This window comes from Lottia gigantea (assembly GCF_000327385.1).
Source record: "Lottia gigantea unplaced genomic scaffold LOTGIsca_20, whole genome shotgun sequence".
Classification (NCBI taxonomy): Eukaryota; Metazoa; Mollusca; class Gastropoda; family Lottiidae; genus Lottia; species Lottia gigantea.
The window spans coordinates 1,466,929-1,490,296 of NW_008708401.1; the positions used below are offsets into that span (position 1 = coordinate 1,466,929).

The 23,368-nt window shown below is 35.4% G+C and overlaps 2 protein-coding genes across 2 annotated transcripts; one reads left to right on the forward strand and one right to left on the reverse strand.

Moving 5' to 3' along the window:
* Positions 1–877: 877 nt before the first annotated feature.
* On the reverse strand, positions 878–17,541 carry LOTGIDRAFT_231551 (hypothetical protein; the record flags this gene model as incomplete). Its single annotated transcript, XM_009053708.1, has 26 exons — positions 17,345–17,541; positions 16,476–16,606; positions 15,766–16,020; positions 15,286–15,466; positions 14,695–14,928; positions 14,190–14,319; positions 13,618–13,772; positions 13,141–13,479; positions 12,124–12,245; positions 11,400–11,657; positions 10,905–11,088; positions 10,463–10,702; positions 9,970–10,102; positions 9,378–9,577; positions 8,549–8,878; positions 7,907–8,034; positions 7,202–7,459; positions 6,567–6,744; positions 5,749–5,991; positions 5,202–5,340; positions 4,598–4,782; positions 4,051–4,380; positions 3,577–3,698; positions 3,010–3,270; positions 2,471–2,654; positions 878–1,018 (listed from the first exon to the last, which is right to left on the reverse strand). Coding segments are annotated over exons 1-26 (5,211 nt in total), but the record flags the coding sequence as incomplete, so codon positions are not given.
* A 1,980-nt stretch (positions 17,542–19,521) lies between these two features.
* On the forward strand, positions 19,522–22,366 carry LOTGIDRAFT_159388 (hypothetical protein; the record flags this gene model as incomplete). Its single annotated transcript, XM_009053709.1, has 4 exons — positions 19,522–20,481; positions 21,170–21,238; positions 21,925–22,014; positions 22,241–22,366. 4 exons carry the CDS (start codon positions 19,522–19,524, stop codon positions 22,364–22,366), a joined length of 1,245 nt encoding a protein of 414 aa, XP_009051957.1.
* Between the last annotated feature and the right edge of the window lie 1,002 nt (positions 22,367–23,368).

Here is a 23,368-nt window from a genome sequence, read left to right on the forward strand (position 1 = left end):
GTAAATAAGTAATCAATAAACGCCCTTTTCCCATACAGATTTTATGAGGTAAAAACTCTTGGTAGGTTGGAGGTACTAACGTGTAATAAGACAGAAATTCTTAGAAATGTCCATTTAGAATTGGATCTTCAGAAAATGATTGGAATTAGAATGGTTAATAATAATAACGTAACCGAATAATATTTAGCTCTTAGAACAACTCGATCTTTATACCAGAGTGATCAGAAACTTCTTTTGGTATCACTTTCCAATTTCGCCTTATACAAATATCAGCATAACGATATCATGTTCTTTTTCAAAGCTACTCAAGCATGGCATATTTAAACCTACCTGGAAGAATCTGTTGATCTGGAAACAACAACATCAGCATCATCAGAAAACAATCTTTTAGTAGATCTGGTTGTTTTATCAGCCACATAAAGGGTCGTATAGTGACTGACTGCCAGAAAATCCAGAGAACCTAGAAGGATGAAACACAGTCTTTAAATATTACATATTTTCAATTAGGCCTATTTATCATCATTGAACGATTGGTATTAGTTTGATTGCCGTCTACAAGGTGAAATTCTTGTAACCTTTAACCTTTATGCTTATTTCCTGTTCAACAGAATAACAAAGCTTCATGAAACCTAAACCCAGAAAAGTTTTGCACATATGACAGAAATGTTTCATTTACCAACTGATCATTATACACCAATACAACTGAAAACAAAATTGTATCAGCAGCTCAGTAGTGCTCAAAGCACAGGTACCCCGTTGGGTACCATTAACCTGCGTTGCGCTCTAGGACCATACGTCAAAGTACCTTTGTTTATTGCCTTTTCACTATCTGTAAAAGCTGGTAGCCTGGATGTAGTCCGGTTCTTCATCTCTTCGGGATAATCTCCTGTTTTGATGATAGGATCACCTACCCACCCATACTCAAACTCAAAAAACCTCCACAGAGCGTCATTATCAGCAGGATTTCTAAAATCCTTGGGTAAAAACCATTCTCTTCGTAGCTTTATTCCCACATGACCTATTAAAAAGTAACAAATTATTTAATATTTAGTCATGTACCCATTGTGTTCACCAGTTGATAGACCCCCACTGGAGCTACAAGTGGATCAACTACCACAGGGGCAGGTTCAGTGGCGGAGCCAAAGGGGGGGCAGAGGGGGCAGCCGCCCCCCCTCGCAGCCCCGAAAGCAAGTTTTTCGGGCAAAAATCTCACAACTATATTAGAAATTCGGGCAATCTCAGATATTTCGCCCCCCCCCCCTCCTCGGACATAAACCTGGCTCCGCCACTGTGCAGGTTGAACCAAGTCCATGGGCCCCATCCCCAGAAAAAAGTGAAGAAGAGCATATGTTTAAAAAAAAATATTCACAAGGAGGGGCCCCACTTAAGTCAACTGGCCTCCACTAATCTAATGAAAGGATATAGTGCTTAAAATAATATTTGTCGGTTCGTATGTTGGTTAAATAGTTAAATGTTTTTATAGACTGTTCTATGGGATGGCTGAGAATGGTGATGGTATTCTGGAGGTCAAAAAGCTGGTATCTCAGATAAAGCTTGCTTGAGACGATTCCTGTGTGGTGGTAACATGCACGGGATTTGACAATCGCGAGGCGGCATCCATATGCCACTTTCACATGCAAATCTTATTCTAAATATCTTTTGCCATCATGTTGTTTTAGCTCTAAATCATTGTTTGTGTAGAATTTTTACTTATAATGTATTGTTGTTTTAATATGTTTGCTTAATCATGATATTGAATGCACACATTTTAAGACCAACTGTGTGGTAAATAAAAGCCAAAACGTAAAGTATCCTCTGGGTCAATGAACGCCCAGATACAGGGTTTGGCATAAATCTAAGGTATCAAATCAGGGTGAATTCAAGACTAGATCAATGTTTGGAAAGCTTCAAATATTTGTATAACTAAATACTAAACATATATATATTGTACACAGAAACAGTATATTATAAACTATGTGTGTATATCAATAAACAAATATTTGAATCAGAATAAACAACTGGTGTATATGAGTTCATTCCATTAACAAACAGTTTTAATTGTGTCCTCGATTGTTTGTTTTTGGCTTTGTAATCTTTTTATACGTATTGTTGAAATCTAGAACGTTGCTAGTGAAACCATCACAACAGAACACTTGAAGCCATTTGGTGACTATTTCACCCTACATTATCTATTTACAATTGCAAATCGAAAATGAGTAGACTAAAGCCGCTGTCCTGGCGTCTCACTGTACACTGCATGACGTGACCCGTCTTCGAAGAATAGGGCATAAACTCCATTCATTTAATCGTGTTTAAAATTGCTGAAGATTGCATTCCTTTTAATACCAGATTAAGCACATTGCCGATTAGAAAAGAAATTGGACACCTGAATCATTATAAAATTTGGACGACATTCTGATGGTTTTGCGATGAAGGTTACACATGAATATATGATATTATGACCACTTACCTTTTTGTAAACGCCTGAATTCCTTGTGATACATATGATATACTCGAGCATGTGCTTTGATGATATTATGTACAGCTCTGTACATTTCAACGGTATTTTCCATTTTACCAGGTGGTAATTTACCAAGTTCATAGGCAAAGTATGCTGATCGTCCTGGTTCGTCGAAAGTCATCCAATGCTTGACCTATTTAAAAGGAAAACGTTCATCAAATGGTTATATCAGGGTAGTGTGTGTTTAATTACTAAGAACTGCACATCTTTCTGAAAACCGGAGATACTCCTCAACAACTGTGTACCTTCATCGTTTATACTGCAATATCAACAGTAGCAAGTCGTTGACAAGATCCATTCTCTTGCTAGAAAGTAAATCATGAGTAACTGATGGAATCTGTGATTTAATCCAGGGATTGTTTCAGATGCCACCAGCTGCTAGCAGTCCAGTTCCCAAATTCTGCAAGTAGTAAGGCCAATCTGGATTCACGGTTTGTAATTCTGCAAGAAAACTGTCACGATTTGCCAAGCATTTTAAAACTACATACCCGATAGCCAAACATTTTAAAGCAGACTCGAGCATACTCTTCAAATAAATCTATGGTAGAGGCATTCAACCACCCACCATACTGTGTTTCAATAACATCAGGTAGATCCCACGCAAATAAGGTTACCATTGGTTTGATATTGTGTTCATGTAATGACTTCAAGACTTTATTGTAATAATCTATTCCAGGTTGATTTATGTTGTCTTTTGATCCCATTGGCATAATACGTGACCATGATATTGAGAGGAAATAATGAGATGCCTGTAAAATAAAATACACTAGAACTATAGTCACACTATAGAGGTCTGTGCCAGACATGGACCAATTGTGAGCTCTTTATGGAACACCAATTTGAGAAAGATCAAATGCCTAAAACTTAGTTTGCAATGACGCATGAAGATCCTTGGACGCATTTTGGTTTGCGGATGACGTGTGCTCGTTAAGAAGGACTCACAGTTATTTCTTAGTATGTGATGCATCCAAAACACTTAACCCTTTTTTAACATTGTTTCAAGCAACAAATACCGTTCCATTTGAATGATTCGCACAAACCCCCATAAGACTTACACCAATTTCTTTCAATGCCATGATATCATCCATATAATTCCCATAACTATTAGCAGCCACATCACCATTTGCTTCTTTGGGTGTTTTGTGATAAAAAGTATCAAGTGTACTCGCTCCTTTTCCTAAGAAAATTTACAATATTCATGTTAGATATTCGTAGGATAAAAAAGATAGTAGCATCAAACCCTTCATGGAATCCCGGCATGAAATCAGTGCTTGAAAGTCGACCTGGTTTCTTTCTTAATTCTGTCCTACAAGCAAACAAGCAATGTTTTGCAGCATAGTGATCTTACAACGTTGTTTGAGTCAAATCAAATCAATAAACTGATTATGACATCTTCTTTCACACATCCAACAAGAGTTAGGGGAATTGCTGTTTCTTTCATGATCACCCAATCCGATCCTCTAAAAGCCTTAAGTTCCAGCTTTTTTCTTGCGAAAAGGACATTCTGTAAAGACGAAATTAGATCTTACCACCAGCTTCCCATCCACCTTCTACATTGTAAGCAGTTGTACCAGCGCCCCATGAAAACATCGAGGGAAAGTCTCCCGCATATAATTTGTTTTCATATGGTATATCATTTGGTCTTGCTGGATCTGTTTTAGATCCTTTGATAAATCCGTTATCCTGTATAATCTGATGAATTAGCTGAGCAGATCTCTTTGGAGTCCTTGGTCTGTTTGGGTCATCGAAGTTCACCGAGTATAATCCAAAATATTCCGTATAACCTTCAGCCCATTCAAAATTGTCCATAAGTGACCATGCAGTATATCCGATTACCTGAACGCCGTCTAGTTTTACAGCTGAAAAGGTAGATGAATCATCAACCATCGTATTCTGGTGGAAATACAAGAACATGTGGACGATATGGTTTTCATTGAAATTAACCAGGCGTTTTGCTGTTTGTTGAAATGAACTTATGGACAGGGTCGTTGTATGTGGAAAAGAGCTTATTAGCCGTGTATTTTGGGAATGAACTTATGGACGGCATGACATCTCTAGAAAAGGAATAAGCAATACCTTTGAGCACTTCATTTATATAATTAGTGAAGAAGTAAATCCTTGAAAAGTCATCCAGTGTTGAGTTGTTATCGGAGACACCATTTTCAGTAATTAATATATCTCTTACACCATAATTATTTCTCACCCAATTTAATATTCTTCTAATACCCCATGGTACCACATGTAGCCAACTGGATCCCGATCTATTTAGAGTTGAGATGAATAAGATCAGGGGAATTTCAATAATTATAGATTTAGATTGTCATATCCTCTTACATGAAACATAAGCATGAGAGAAACCTGGTCTTGTAAGTCTTTAAGAATCCGGAATCCGAATCGGAGCACTTTCATTTAACTTTCTTCATACGCATAAAATCCTACATAAGACCACTGTGTCCATGCTTGCTGTTCGTATTGTGGTTTTGTACCAGCAGTATGAGGCGGGCTTTGGTCATTAAATTATAGTAACTGACGAGGCAAGGAATGTAAAGTGTTACATTACACCGCTATAGACAGGAGTAGCGTATTTACTAGGGAGGAGGTGGGTGAAATCCTTGTTACGCCACGGGCTGGTTTGGCTATAGATAATAAAATAGATATCAACTAAATTTCATAGACTTACGGTTTCCAATCTGGATCTGCATAAATAATTGCACCTCTGTCGCCAAAATAATTGGGTTTTTGTTTAGCCGCTTCTATGGGATCTTCAGCCCGTGCAATACCAGAAGTGTATGAATTCATTCCAAAAAAATCAGATGTACCTGCAATTGAACATATGGAGATTCTCTTAAATGATCCAGTAAATTTGCAATACACATAATCACTTTAATGTGTTTACATGCATTTTGTCGTGAAATAATATGATTCAATTCAAAGGAGACCCGTCATGCTACTTCAGAAAATACCTCTTCTGATCTTTCTATCTAAATGTAAAATAAGTTAGTTCACATGATGATTTATTGAAATTATGATATACATACAAACTCAAGGTACACTTGAGGACGTAGCCTATCTACAAATATTATAGATATATGAAAGATGTGTCTTTTCAATGCACTTTAGAGTACGATCGTCTTCTTGGCATGGTAATTCTAAATCTTGTCTTCAACATTTCAAAATTAGTATAAGCAGTTTTTTTTTTCAACTTCATGGAAATGATGTTCACATACCATTGATTCTTTCTTTCTCTTCAGCAGTAAATTCAGGGAGGCGTGATTTAGGTAGATTCTGTCCTTTGCTATTTCTACTAACTATATCTTTCATTACTTGTGGATAGTCGCCATTGACGTATATCGGGTGAGCAAACCATCCTAAGAATGTCTGTACGCTGTTGTCAGCTGCTTCCACGTCCAACATATTGTATCTATCAACAGGTTCTGTCCAATCAATATTCAGAGTTATTCCGATTCTTCCTGTAAATATAAGATTTTTAATACACACATTAGCTCAGAGATTGTAGTGAGTCGGGTGTCTCAGTGCTGAAGTAACTAGTTCACTTGTTCTTGGCGTATTCCGGAAAAAATCAAGTTGATACTGTGGATTGTCAACAAAGCTTCATCCTACAAATGAAGCAAGTTGAAGGGGCTGACATAATACAATCGTCTGGATATTCGATGAGAATGAATCGAGCCAAAATAAGATACAGGGGACGTCAACACCATATCATGATGGTCTTATGATGGTTCCATATGGATTAAAGGCGGACATTGTTGCAATTTATACCGATTCTGTACTATCCCGACACGGATATGTTTTGTTTCAGTAAAGCGATCCAGGACATGGTCATACTAATGGAACACCTGATGCTACCCTGAGACAGTCATTCCTGTATTAATTTCTTCCGGAAAGTTAGTTTAAATTTCAATCGTGTCATGTTCTTATCTTGTCAAGACTCTACACAGACCGTTTTGGTGCTGGTGCACCTCAACGCATTTCATTTCATTTCGGATAGAGCACTTAGGTTGATATTTTGTCACTACAATCCTACCTGTGCCGTTATATACATCATGATACTGGTGATAAGCTTCAGCATGTGCTCGTATAGCATTATGTGCTGTTATATACGGATTTCTTCCCAGCTCTTTAAAACCAGGTGCATGATCTCCTGTACCATAACCAATTACTGTGAACACCCAGGGTTCATTGAGTGTTATCCACATGTCAACCTAGTAAGATTATAAATTATTAAACTATTGTTCGTCTGATCCTACCTGTTCCTTTATATACATCATGATACTGGTGATAAGCTTCAGCATGTGCTCGTATAGCAATATGTGCTGTTGTGTAAGGGTTTACTCCTAGCTCTTTTAAACCAGGAGCATGGAATCCCGTACCATAACCAAGTACTGTAAACACCCAGGGTTCATTGAGTGTTATCCACATGTCAACCTAGTAAGAATATAAAATATCATGGCACTTCATTATTATTATGTACATTATTGACTCTCTCTCTCGTAGTCTTTTAAGGATTATGCTCCGTTATTGGATTTTGGACATCACTTAAATATTTGCAATTGCTGTTTGTTTTAGACATTTTGGAAATCTATTAATGTTACCCCAAGATTGAGGTTGTATTCAATGAATTCCGTACATCTCTTGCTGAGAAAATACATGTTTACCTACCCGATCGCCAAACTTTTCAAAAAGGACAGCTGAATATTTTCTGAAGTGTTCAATGATGGAATCATTCAACCATCCACCATGATCTTGTAAAGCTTGAGGCAGATCCCAATGATATATAGTAACTACTGGCTTGATGCCGTTTTCTAATAACTCGTCAATAACGTTATTATAATATTCTATTCCCTTATCGTTAGTGGTTGCCGGAGTTCCATCACTCATTATGCGTGGCCATGAGATGGAAAATCTGTACGATTTAACCTGTAAATATATTATAACAATCGGAATTGTAAAGTAGATTGGTCTAGATAATGTTGCAGACAAATGACAACTTGATAGCATGATAACTTTTTGTCATCTTTTATTCCATGTTGTCCTTTTTTTGCAAAAAAGAACAATCATAAGGATTCTTTGCCTTGTTCTTTGACTAAACACCGAATACGAAATGTATTGTGCTCTATCATGCATTTTTGGTTAATTTCTACACCTCTAAATCTATTTAATACGCTGTATTCGAAGCAAAACTTTCCTTTCGTGACTCCTTTCTGTGATATTGATAGGTGTTTTATTGTTTTAGGTTGTTTCATTATTCTATCGTATTCTGGAGCTATATAGCCAGTTTGGTGCTGATACTCCTTAATGCATTTCATTTCATTTCATTTCATTTCATTTCATTTCATTTCGCAAAACTAAAATAAAGAAAATTACTCCAAGTTTTTTCAGCATTTGGACATCTTCTTTATATTTGTGGTAACTATCACAAGCAATATTCGCTGTAGCATTTTCCTTGCAATGACCAGCTTGTGAAAATGTATCCCAAATACCGACTCCTTTACCTACAAAATACATTTACCAAATCAGCATCTGATGGTGTTAGATTAGAGTATGAATGATCACATTTGATAAAACTATTATCAACAATGACTGCAACATGCTAAGAATGTGGTCTTTGATTACTAAGAGGAGCTGTAAATGGTAAACAAAAACGAATTCCACTGTAAATACTGCCGTAATAAGGATTTGTATGTAAACCATAATCAAACCACTAGGTTCTATTTGTGATAAGGTTTGTACACTTACACAGGATAAAGCGATAAAAATACATATATCACAAATGTAATCTAATGTTTTATGCAAACAAATATCTGGCCTGCTTTCAATAAATGTTTTCCGTTAAACAAATTGTGTAACATCAATATGAAATAATATGCACGACAGATTACTTTGTTTAAAACAGTTCGGTTGTCTGCTTTTTTCAAAAACGGTCTCGTAAAAGGTCCCCCCACCCGAGATTGTGATAAAAAAAGTTTTATTTTCATGAAATTGTTTGAACTAAAAGGTTTTACATACCATCTTCATTCCACGCCCCCTCTATCTGTGCTGAAGATGTTGCACTACTGAACACAAAATCATCGGGAAATTTATCATAATAAAACTGGTCAATGTACTGTGGAGCGACACCCCAACCACCTTTCTGAGTAAAACCTTTGTTGAAGGCATTCTCTTTTGTCAAGATAGAGTACCAATGAGCCGATGCTCTGGCAGTGCGTTTTCTGTCCGTATCATTAAAATCAACGCTATATAAACCATATTTTGTTCTGTATCCAAATTCCCATTCAAAACCATCTAACAAAGATTTTACCACGTATCCTTTAACATCACATCCATCTAGCTTTATAGCTGTAAAATAAATTAAATAGAGGAAAGAAAGTCCAATTATATGATTTTATCCAATGGCGTATGTTCCAAATTCAGTATGTAAAGACAGTTGCGAGATTCAACATTTCATTAAGCAGATTATTACTCATTTTGGTGGAAGGGGGGGGGGGGTCTTGTTTTAATAATCGAAATAGTGTTAAAACTGCAATTGTGATAAATCATTAGCTACATAATTCGATGCAATATGCCGAGTACTAGGTTTTTGTTTTAACTTCTTATTTCATGTGTAATATTGAGCAGCTTTGGCGTATGTGGCACCAAACAGAGAATGCTTACTTTTATAGGCACCTGGTACCACTTTTAATTGTGAAATACTTTCCCATGGATTGATATACTTTCTCAAAGGAATAATTTATTTGCTGCTACCAATGTATTGCCAAACTGTTATTAAAATTTTGGATTTCGTTCTGCGGTTCGGTTAGTTTGCGAGTACTTGTTTTGTTTTTTATTGAACCATTACCTTTAAGAACATTATTGGTATACAATCTATGATAATGTATTCTATGTTCATCAACAAGACTACCATTGTTATCATAATAACCACTTTCTGTGATATAAACTGGTGTATTGTTATAATTATACTTGACCCAATTCAACATCTTTCTTAGACTGAGTGGTGTTGTTCTGTATGCCATGTTACCTTCACTGGAATTTCTTGCTCTAATAGAAAAAAGCAGAAACACCAATAATTGAATCATAAGGTACATGGGTCCTGGTGCTGAGTAGACATTGCAGTTCCGTAAGAAACCAGACCAAATATCAGCCAGGGTTGGTAAGTCTCAAGCATAAAAAACATGGTGGCCGTTCTAGAATTGGAAGAAATAATTCGTGTGGTTTAAAGTCCTGTTGTTTTACAACTTCTCAGTCAAACAATATTTCTAAGGTGACAATGGCAACTGTCCTTCTCTTTCAGACTTGCATTTGTTTTAGCGAGGTTTAGACTGATCTAGGTGTGCGGTCTTGTAATGTTTGCCTCTCTCTATAATTCTGTGAATCCCCCTTCCACCTAATGGTCCCAAGAAACGGCATAATATTATGTCAACAAATCATACCCGAGGGAAGACAGATCATATGACAACTCAACATCTTGATCTTGTTTAACATTCGGCGGTAAAGTCTTGTCGTATTGGTGATGTTTACCATACATTGTGGTGAAAAAACTCATTCCCAGGAAATCGGAGCTACCTATAATGGTCGTACATTCATACAATATCTCAACTTTGCAATTCTTTCAAGACAATGTCCAAATCAGTTTGACCTTATTTTATTGTAATCCTTCAACACTGTGTGACTAATCAGGATCCTTGATCGATTGCATTACATCTTCCCCTTCCTTATCTAATTCTTACTATTTCGTAATTTTCTCCTAGATTTTCCCTGCAATCTTTTTCATGTGGAAGAAAATATCCTGGCTGAACTAAATGACCATTATTGCCCAAAGTTTTTTTCTTATGCAAGACTACAAAGCGCCTCATAACCCCTATAAAAATTTCAAAAATCAAAAGTCTGTTTTCTTATCCTGAAGTAAAAAAAATGGGAAAATACCTCTGATAAGATTCTGCTCATCTTGACTCAAAGGTATCAAGCGACTTGCTGTTAATCCTTGATCTCGACTTTTGGTATTTAGTTGACGTATAAGAACTTCTGGGTAGTTTCCTGATCCATATATAGGTTCTAGAAACATCCCAATGAAACTCTGCATCCATCTGTCAGCTGCATCAACATCTTCTTGGCTCTTTGTTTTCGGTTCTATCCAAAGGAAGTTAGGTGCAATTCCAACTGTGCCTGGAAATGAAAATGTTCATGAACGAAATAAAAGATGTCCATATACTGGAATTAAAGGAATATCTTTCAGAACATTGCAAATTGATTCACACTATTTCACTCGAATTCGAACTGTTTCTCAGAAAATATTGGTTGGATCTCCCCTAAATTTAATAAAGTTGGCACACACTCTTTAAAATAGAATTTAAAATAGCTAACTCACCATTTTGTTGTGATTTGTATGTATTTTGATACAGTTTGTGTACGTGGGCATGAGCTAGTAAAACATTTTTAGCAACAATGTACACTGAATTACCCAAGTCCTTCTTGTGTGGAGCCTGAACACCATCACCATAACCATGATAAATAAACCCCTGTGGACTGTTGAATGTCAACCACATTTTAACCTGCAAAAGGTTTCAAGTGATAAATTGATCAGTCGGAAAGAAATCTCCAATTTGCTTATATGACCAAACTCAATCTGAATCAATTTTATGACTTACCCAATACAATACTAGTTGAGCATGCTTAACTTGTATTTGTTGCCGACCTAAGCGATTGTAAACTGCGATGGATTCGGTTACCAATCATAAATCAACCGAATTCTACCTCTCAGTGACTTTATTATCTTATGGTCATGATGTTCATATATGGTCACAAATATAATTTTGCATGGTACAACATAGCACATCTTTGAAAATTTCAATAAAGAAGGTACCTTGCTGCCCAATTCCTCAAAACATTTATCGGCATATATTTTATAATATTCTATAGTAGAGGAATTCAACCAACCACCTTGATCCTCCAATACTTGTGGCATATCTCTATAATATAACGTCACCATTGGTTCGATATTGTTCTTCTTCAATTCATCCACCAAATTCTTATAATAAGTCATACCCTTGACATTATATGACGCCAATTCGCCTTTAGGTAATATTCGACTCCATGAAATTGAAAAACTGTACGTGCTGACCTGATAAACAACAAAACGAGGTAATAATGTAACCAACTTTTCATTCAATGAGCATTGGCTCACTTAATGGTTAAGAATTTCTCAATCACGTGAAATTTTAATTGACAGCTGGCGTTAAATTCTAATTAACATATTGACCACACACCGAAATTGTTACTTAATACGTTCTAACTAACGCGCACTTCTCCATTTTCCAGTCAACATTTACCCGGATAATGCCGTAGGTTAACAGTTAATTGTTAACAAAGTCACATAGATTCTATTCTTACGGTTCCTCATTGTGCGAAGTTCAATTTTTTAATTTGCAACCTGGTCGGTAGCCAGACAGTGATTGTTCGGAGTGGCAATGTATGGTGTTTAGTTGCAGTAATGTAATCAGAAATATTTCAGGGGGTAATCTATTTTTTTTCTGTAGCTACGGACCTGTTTGCCACTGAAGCATCAGCGTTATGAAAACTATACGTACACCAAGTTTCTTGATGAGTTGAACATCTTCTTTATAATGTTGATACTGATCAGCACTGATATCACCATTCTCAGTATAATCAGGTGAGTGAGTTGCTGTATCCCATATACTCGGCCCTTTACCTACGATATTATAATTTCGGCATTATATGCTTGAGACAAAAACGTCAAATGTAGCGAAGAAATACATTTATAAAACTTGCATAACTCTGCAATTAACAGAAGGATACTACTGAGACCACCTATTCTATTTTCTCCATGAAGTTTTTGTTCCAGCCTGGGCTTGGACATTTGGGACAATCAAACCTTCCCTAAATCAAAAACTGTATACGGCGAAATTTTCTAGTTCGATTGAATTATGTCCAGATAGTAGAGGAGTCACACAATTCTGGTAGTTCTCTCATGCCAGAATACATTACGAAATCTTCAATTCATTACTGAGGTAAATTCAGCTTCACGGAAATTGTCGAGAATTGCCGAATGCTCAAAATACTCAACATCACAATCTACACTTCTCTGTGGTATTTAATTATATTTCTATACGATTAGTTATATTTATATACTTCTTATATCATAATTCAATTAATAACATATTTTTCGAGTATTTGTCTGTAAGTGTCGTTATACAAAATGCATTATCATAAAGAGCCTAAAGGGCGCCGTGAATATTATCTTATTATCAAGCATGCAAAATGAAATGAAAGTCAGTTCGTCCTGCCTTCACAAAGAATATGATTAAAGCAGATATTCGAATCTGATCATGATAAAAACAAAAAGTTCATAAAAACAACGTAATAGTCATTTTTGCTTTTCATTCAGATCGGAGGGGCTTGGTCGCTCCAATTGGAAATAAACCGAGATCCCATGTGTTATAAACTATGATCAGCTAAGATTTGAAAAGAGAAATAAGCTAAAATGTTTTGAAGATAGTAAGTAGGATGTCAACTGTATTTCATGTTATTGTCTTGCAAAGCTTTTAAAATCCAGACATGAAATTTTCAAGAGCTTGAGAACTTACCGTCTGTATTCCATGCCCCTTCTACTGCATAAGCCGCAGTTCCAACTCCCCAGTCAAAATCGTCAGGAAATTTATCGAAGTAAATATCCAGTGGATCTTCATAAGGAACTTGTCCAGTAGATAATCCAGCTTTTCCTGGATATCCCATTTTGAATCCATTATCCTCCACTAACTGTTTAAACAACCTAGCTGAGGATCTAGGAGATCGTTTTCTGTCAGAATCTTGGAAGTCGACTTGATACAGACCAGTTTTTGTGCTGTATCCATCCTTCCCTTCGAAACCATCTATCAAAGCTTTGTATATAAATCCTTTCACATTGCAATCATCTTTTATAACAGCTGCAACACAGAGAATTTTGAAAAATATTGAGAATTAAACCTTCATATAATGAGCTGTTGTACGCCTATTTATTCTAAGGTTTGTTCAACAGTTTACTTGCGGTTCGTGAAGTGAGTTTTAATGCCAACCCAGTTTACCTTTTAATACAGAATTAAGATGGTCTTTGACATATTCTTGTCTGTTTCTATCATCAAATGTTTTATTTTTATCACTGTACCCATCTTCTGTTATATACACCTTTGTATTGTTATAACGTCTTTTTATCCACTTTAATAACCTTCGTAAACCATTTCTAATACATAAAAAGAGAAAATAGGACGTAGAACTTTGTCTTACTTCGTAAAACTTGAGCTTGTTTTGAAATATAACTCCTTGTGTGAATAAAGCAAACCAGCTCCGAAACAATAGTTATTGTTATATTCATTGCTACAATCAGGAGGACTAAATGGAACAAAACAAAGAAACAACCATTTGGCAGAAGGATAACAGTTAAGGTTTCGTGTGAATCCTCTCTTCCCAATGGATCCCCACTTACAGCAGGGTCTACTCGAGATTAGGAAAGATGACAAATGCATGGTCAACAGACTTTCACACACTGACAGAGATTAGAACCCACGACCACAATTTACTCGACGCAACCAAGCTAAATGGCAATGCTCTACCCGAGTGTGATACAGCCCGTCAATCACTGTTATAATACAATATTTACCCATCCATTGATGATTCACCAGTCTTAACACTATTACTATCACATTTTACGTGGGGAGGATTGCAGTTGAGTATTTTATGTGTTTCTACTAGAGTAGAGTAATAGTTGACACCAATAAAATCCAGTGAACCTACAAAACAATTTGTAAAGCTTCATGTATGCTATTACATTATGCAAACTGTCTGTTCATGGAGTTAAGCAACCCACGAGGACAAGTATGCCAGTGGGTTATACTACCCTTCCCCGCAGATTTCTGGGATAATCAGGCTTTTCCTTTCCCACTTTGAAATCCTCTTTATCATTGGACATTTCCCAACCCTCCTGGCAAATATCATGATTCATTGAAACGCCACTCCGTTAAATCCAGCTCACCGGGCCAATTATAACATAAGGAACCCCATTGATTAACTCCCTTATTGGGTATGCAACTATATCACCCATAATTTATTATAGGATCTAGTCCAGTGAAAGCTAACATTAAGAGTTCGACGACATATGCTCTTACCTTTATTGCGAACTAATTCAGCATCGGTAAAAAGCGGAAGTCTGGAGGTACCGGTTGACTTCCCACTAATCAATTGTTTAACTACATCCGGGTAGTCACCAGATCCACTTAATAATGGATCGAGGTAAGCACCAATCATGAATTGAAGTGATCGTTCTTGGCTGTTTTTATCCACTTCAAGTTCTGGATATTTTGGTTGAATCCAATGGCTCGTAACCGAAATGCCAATCTCACCTGTAATCAAATGTGATACTTCTGCATGATGAATGTCTACAATTGCATCACCTGTTGCTTGTGCAGCAATTTGCTTTACTTTGTTTTAGCAAAAAGTCCAAGTCGGTAACATCAATTCGTCATTGTGAAGAGAGATCTTTAACTTGTAATGTTTATTTGACTAGAACTCATCTGATGCCGCAACACATGTTTCTGATACATTCTCGTGAGTACAAGGGTTAGTCTTGGTGGTTGTCTTTTTCAAATGTGCGAGTGAGTACAGCAACCAAACTCCTACACGAAAAAAGAAATTATTTATTTTCCGGCATTAATGAAAGATTAAACTTGTTCAGTTTGCATTTTGAATGAGAAAAATACCTGTTTGGTTAGAGAATAGTCTCCTATATAAATCATATACTTGAGCATGCGCCTTGATCATATTGTGAACTACAGTGTAGGGATTCGATCCCGGTCCGTAAACTCCGGGTGGTGTTGAACCATATCCATAACCAAATACTGCTGTTTGCAAAGGCTCATTAATGGTAATCCAACTTTTAACCTGAAATAAAAAAAAAAACAAGTAATAACATTCCACACCGCAATACGATGCTCGAAATCCAAAATAACAGTTTGACAAAACATTGGCAGCAAATTAACTTTTATTATGAGGGAAAATATCAAGAATAAGTGAGGAAGTATTTAATGTATTTCAGTACAATCGAATAAATACCAGTAAATACGCAAAATAAAACCATTTTTGTTTCACTATAGTTTCGCTCAGTTATTTGCATTTTGTCCAGGACGATCAATGGTGTAACATGGACTCGATGAGTTGCTCCAAATATTTGCAATACTTACGTCGTTCCCAAAGTTGGAAAAACAGATCTGTGCATACGTAATAAATGCATTGATAGTTTGTAAATTCAGCCATCCACCATGTTTCTCTAATTCTAAAGGTAAATCATTATCATATAAAACTACCATAGGCTCTATGTTGTTGGATTTTAATTCTTGTATAAGATTTTTATAATAATCTAATCCCTGCTGATTAACTGAACCGGATCCAGTAGGCAGCACTCTCGACCATGATATTGAAAACTTGTATATTCTGACCTGTAATAGAAATGCATACAAATGTTTCCGAATAATAACACTCACGAATGTGCATTATGGATGATGCTGCTATAATGAGCTATAAAATAATTTAAAAAAAAATACTGTTGAGAGTATGACATGTCAACTAGGGGTAATAATTAGAATACAATTGGTATACAAAACTAATCACTATTGAACGTATTCATTGGATCTTTTCACTAGAAAATTGCATTGTGACCCACGGCATCGAATGCCTAAGGACTGACAAATAAGCACTCACAAGGGAATGTTTGGCCGGCGTTTCTTTTATTGTTGGAATTCCTTAGAGATAAAATGTAATGATGTTATGACTTTATACCAGGTAAGACTTTATAAATAATCTTGGAAAGGAATGAAAAGGGATATCGTGTGTTGTGAACAATCCGATGTATCCTAATATAGATAAATATATATGAATAAAACGTAAAAAATACCCCCAAATTTTTGATGAGGCGAACATCTTCATCATATTTATTATAACTATCAGCAGCTACATCAGGCGTTTGATCTTTATAAATATTACCAGGTTTCTGAGCGTATACATCCCAAATACTTAGACCTTTACCTGTAAAAACAGAATATCTTATTGGTAGTTAATACCATATCAATGCCCGTATAAATATAGGAAAACTATATGAAATTGAGTTATAATTGTTTGAGATGATAGGTACACCCAAACACTAGTCTAGGCCCTATTTAATCGCGTGTTTACATGTCAAAAATATTGATTCATGATCTAGTACCTACAACAATAAAGTATTTTAATATAAATCTATCTGCAATTATATGATGAACTGATAAAAGATCACACCTTTACCAAGAGGCCTAGGGCATCGAGAATCCCATCAACAGTTTCAAGTTTAAATGGTAGATGACACTTGATGCAAAATATAAATTTTCTATTGATTCTTTCATGTGTGAAAATTATGTTTCATGTTGCTTTTTTGACAAAATATAATTTTTATCCGAAGTCCTGTATTGGATTCACGAACAATCTTTTAAAAGTCATCTATATGATATGATAAAAATATAAAAACCCTAGTTGCTGACCCGTTGAAATAATCTACATGTTTGAAAATACATTTTTGCTCTTTGTACTTCGTTTGTTGAATTTGAAACGAGCCCCGGATTTAAATCTTTCCACAGTTCGTTGGTTGCAGCCACATTTTTATAGGCGAGGAAAGTAAAAAAAAAACAAGAAATGCATCAACAGTAAAAAAAAATAATAGTTTGTCCACATTTCGATGATTTCATTGAAATATAAACAAAAGAAATTTTTAAGTAACAAAAATAATATCCACACCTTCATCAATAACCCCGCCTTCTACTTTATAAGCAGATGATCCAACACCCCATTTAAATCCTGCTGGAAATTTGTCAAATAAAAAAGCATCGTCGTCTTCACAAGCACTAAATGTTAGGAAACTGAATAAAAGTATATATTTAATCCACATATTATGTGATGTTCACTGCACGACAGTCTGTGATGCATATGAATTAAAGTTGTGTGTCGATATTCAATGGCATATTCCTTTGTGCTGTATATGAACTGAGCTGTCATTGTACTATTTATAAAGTTGTAATGTAAACCAATACCTTGAGGTAAAAAACGAATCTGTTTGTGTATTTAATATGTATAGAAATCCCTAATCTTCTTTGAGTTTTGAATAAGGTGAGTATTTGACATACATGCAGGGAAATATTTGATGATTCATGTCTTAACGATGATTTAAACAGGAAATTGTGCTCTTTCTAAGGTACAATGCAGTATTTTACATCATCGGGTTTTATTGTTACTTTTACATGTATTAAACATCCATTAGTCTACTTTAATCCATTGGCCGAGATAATACACGATCAAAAATTGTCACGTCTGCGTATGACTACAGATACGATACGGAAAGCTACGGACCAATACATACAGCCACGAACGATGTCGGATCATACCCATAGTAATTCCGTGAAAACTATGAAAGTTTATGAAGCGCAAACCCAATGAGGGTAGCAAAATAATGCACTCTGAAAGCCTATCTTATGAGCTTAATTGCAATATGATATAATAATAATATTGTAATAGTTGTATGGGAAGTCATACAAGCGTTTCATATTCAACGATTTGACCAAAAATGTCATACAACGAAAAGCTATTTGCATAGTGTGACAAAAGCAGTTAGTTGTGTGTTTTCAATACCATAGACAGTTGATCTGGTTGTATCTTTGCTTCACTCCATAGGGTTTATTTTATATATTTGAGAAGCTAGAAGAAGGGCATTCCAATGCAAGGACAGGTCAAGGACATTTCCCCTCAGTCTCTAACAGATATCTGCGGTATATGTTATCATCAACATCATAGTCCATTAGAAATTTGCCAGATATCAAGGTGCATACATCAGGAGCCAAATAATTCCAAGAATTCCACCAAAAGACACTCCACAGACTGATATGGTGAACGGAACTTGAGCCACGACCCACGAAGTTCTTGTTTACCTATTAGTATATAGTATATGTATTTGTTTGTATGACAAATTAATGTATACAATAACCATGTTTGTAAATCGGGAATCTATTACACAGACTTACATAAATCACCAAGGTCATTTTTGAAATCAATATTCTGAGTATGTTTCGTAACGTTTTGAATTGTCCTTGAGTACCTTTTACTTCAAGCGTATTTCAGAAAGAAAATAAGAGAACCATAAGTGGTTAGACTGTTTAACACAATCAACTCTTAGAATACTGTTTTGGATTCTGACCACATAAACATCACTCAGTACTCAGTATGTTTGAAGTCTATAACTCATGTTCAAATAAATTCTTAAAATGTGCTACTGCCTTACCAAGTTCTTAATTACTGGTATAATGTTAATGCCCATGGATATGTTAGTAGCTAACATGTATCCTGGTTTATCACAAGTTATGCTATGTCCCATATTTAAAATAGAGTATAATTCTCACATATAGTAGATAAAAGATTTTTTTATGACACAGGTCATTTTATTGACAGAGCATTTTGAATTATAGTATAGCTGTTCTTATGATGGTTGTTAATCCGAAACACGTGTCGGCAGACAAGTAAAATGAAAAATTAAACACAGTCGTATCAACCTATTATTACAACGTCATACGCTTTTACCACATCTAGAAATAGTCTTATGACCAATAATCACATCAACAAAGTGTATTATCTATTGGCCCATTAGTGCATAATGGGGCAATATTTATCTTACAATGAGTTCCATTAAGTTAGTAAATAGTAACATAATAAAAATAAAGATCTAATAAATTTTGAATACACTGATGGTGATAAAATCGTGATTAACAAATCGTTTCCATCATTTGAAATACTGTTACTAAACAACTTTTACTTACGTGTACATTATGGAATATATATTTCTTACATACACTGTTCGCTATAGCTATCATAATATGATATAACATTTGTGATTTTTATCCGGATGTATGAAGGAGTCAGATTCCGTGATGACAACGTTTACCAAAGTCCAAGTGTTCCACGATGAGGAATCAGATACACTGTCTATGTTTCGACCGCTGATAAAATTTGGTATTTGGAATGGATTGATCGGTTTGAACGTCGATTCACAATCGCACAGTACTGCAGTTAAAGTATTACATTGGATATACATGGTTGTCGTACAGCTCTTATTACTGCTCACTGTATTGAGATATTGCTTTGTGCTGTTCGTCGGGTCGGAAAATGGTCGCTTTCTGGACGTTTTATCTGCTCAGGCATTTTTTCTGAGTTTAAGTTTTACGTCATTGATGACAAGTTATACTTTAACCAAATGTTTTAAAAGGTTTTGCAAGTTGCTGGATAAACATATTCAAAAGTATGGAAAGTTGCAAAAAGGGGATCGAATCCACAAATTTAATATATATGTTGGACCTATTGGCATACCTATAGTCATTTCAATATGTGTGACATTTTTTTGTTTGTGTTTCTTTTTAAGAGATTCTTTGACATTATATCTACAGCCATTTGATATAGAAATACAATGGCAGAATGCACTTGTTATGACGCATTTGATTTTGGATATAAACTTCCACATTTTCCATTCAGCTATTATCTTCCTCTTGTTTATGGTGATTTGGTTTCTGTTTGTCACAGAATTTGATCATATCGACTGTCAGCTGAAAGATATTCTGTTAGAAAGAGAAGTGTTGAAAAGTGAGAGCCGCATTGAGAAATTAAGACAAGAATTTATAAGTCTTGTGGACTGTTTCGGTTTATTTAACTCCCTGTTTAAACACTGTATATTCGGAACACTCTCTGTGTTTTTACCATGTGTTTGTTTCTGGTTGTATGGTGTTATACGAACTGAACAAGAAACAGAAGAATTTGCAATTTTAACACTCCTCATGCTTCTGAATTTCAGCGGAGTCTTTATTATTGTTTTCCTTGGAGCTGTTTTGAATTCGAAGGTTTGAGCGAGAAGCCACCCTGACACATGCATAAAGTTTCATACTATGTCATGCGTAAAAACTGTGCAAACTCGGCACAAACACTACCGACAGCGCGTGTTAAAAGCGTGAACACTGCGCATACAATACAAAACCTATGAACAGTAAACAAGTATTGCAAAATGTATTAAAGTATTAAAAATATGCTAAACGTGCGTGACTTAAGACCATACAGTGCGAACATGCTTTATGTCATTGGGGGCACAAAATTTGTGCTAGTGTCAGGGTGGCTTGAGTTTACTTTTCTTAAGCTTAATAACATTTATATATAAATCTGATGTAAGATAATAAGATATATTTTCAGACATTAGACTAAGACAATATTTAGACAGGGTTTCGTAGAATCTTACACTAATCCAAGAATTCATGGATATCAGGTGGAGAATATTACAATGCTGTTTTGAGTCATATTATTTTCATGCGCGTATGGAACAAGCAACTTGAAAAGGATCGCTGCAAGAAAGCACAGCAGAAAAGTAGGACGTAAAACTCCATTCATTTCATTTCATTTTGCAAGAAAGCATAGCTAATGTCCCGCCATTCCATTCCCGTTTCCTGCACTCCGCCTATGGATCTTTAAATTGAGAAGGGAATATCGTATTGTCGATGTATTTGATGTTAACATATATTCATTGTTAATTCATTTCAGGCTCATCAACCAATTTCCATTCTAAATAAAGTTGATATATTGCTTGTAACTGAAAAAACTTCTCGTTCAGTGAGTAATATATTCAAATCATTGCATTAAATGTATGGATAGCTTTGGGGAAATACTTTTGACTGATTTTTTTTCCTGTTGAATTACATTGAAAAAATACACTAAAAGATGGAATGGTGTATGAACGCCACCTTTCCATCAATAATAAAGAAGCGTAGTGTCATGCAGTATGCAAGGGTTACAAAAAGTAGGCATTAACCTTTCCGATATCCATCAGTGAGGAGTGACAAAAAAAAAGATGGGTTTTAAATCACCCCACCCGCTTATATTGCGCTGAATTAGTATTGTTTATTTTAAGGGCCGCAGATTTCTGAGGCCTACTACTAAACAAAACATTTTTTTTTAGAATTTTTGGTGTCGTCAGTATTATGGAATCACAGATTTTCTAAAAATGAAACGAAACCAAATCAATAGCCTATTACTTTTCTTGCTTTAAGGTATTTTTCTTATGATTCAAAGCATGATCCAAACAACATTGATCCAATTTCAACACAAAACATTAAACGGGACACTCAATCGATGTGTGATCTTTAAAATAAACAAATTTTTATTAGCGGTAGGGAGGTAGAGCGGTTGGGATTTGAAACTCGTCCACAAAAAGAATACAAAATGACATATGTTGCATTTAAGTATGTGAATTGGACTCTTTATCGTTATAAGATGTTTCCTACATGTATTCATTCCAGGTGGCGATGTTTTTGTCAAGGTTACTTGGACCTCCAATTGGTTTCACTAATTATGGCCTTTTCACCATAGATCCTCCTGCAATATTGTATGTGAGTAATTCATTCCTAGTTATATCTCGCATTAAGAGAATGAAAGGCCAAAAGAACGGTAGTAATGTCGTTTGGTCAACCACTGAAACATTTTAAGGATTTTGTGGAGAGTTCTCGAATACTGGAAAGGTAGATGATGTAACTACTGGTAAAACTAGATCACAATCACATATTATGAGGAATAACGGAGACAACTTTTACAAAAAATACATTTGACATATTTCAGATATTTGGAACTCTGGTTACCTATGCTGTGGTAATGTTACAATTTGCTGATACAGCTCCATCCACAATTGCCAATAATAACTGCCCGATAAATTCTAGTATTCTCAATAGAACTATGATTCCATAAACTTAGAACCTATTTTCTTTCGGATATACAAGGCATTCATAATATACACCCAAGAACATGGCGATTTGAACATGTTCCACAGTACTATCTTTAGGCTACAACAAATATTAATTACTATGAAACATTTGAGTTTTGTGTCCATATCTATGTTAGTTTATACTGTTCAGTGCTCTAATTCGATACACCCTGTACAACCCGTGTTATTATTGTTGACAGTTTGGTCTGGACGAGACCTAGTCCTCAATCCCCCGAATTGTTGGCACATATATGACACGAGATTAATCCTTGAATACTGTATACTTTTAAAGCAATTGATACTTTTCACAATGTCTCAATTAAAGCCCTTGATACCCGTTCGGATTTTATCACCCAGCTTTCTTCTGTCAGATTGGGCTATATATATGTGTTATTGATTCCGAACAAAACCCCCTCCTCATGGTTAAAAATCCAAAATCAAGTAAACAAATGAATAACCTTGAATATATTACTCCAGTTTATCTAATTCTAATGTATATTGTAATTTATGGATTTCTCTGTTTGTTTGTTATAAAAATTTGTTAATCGCTTTAATATACTTTCTATCGATGTTTATAATGCTTTGTTGAAAGTGAAATACAACTTGTTTGTTCGTTATATGAGTCTTTGATATTATAAGATTTTAATGTTGCCGTCCATCAACTGATAAGGAAGATAGTGTAGAAATTTAAATATTGACATAAACTAATAAAACGCAACACGAAACAATAAATGCGTAAAAATATCAACGACAAATTATTTGAAAAAAATCTATGGGCAAAATATAAGCGGGTGGAAAAATATTTCCATTCCAAATCTAACCAACTCAATGACTACCATTCGATTACCAATCAGCAAGAATTACCATGATCAAGAGTTTGGGACGCGACACTTTAGCCATAGTTTTACTCCATGTCAATCTTCCCGGCCGGATCTAACGAATTGTCAACTACCGAACCAATAGTGCCAAATCAAGCAATAAATAGA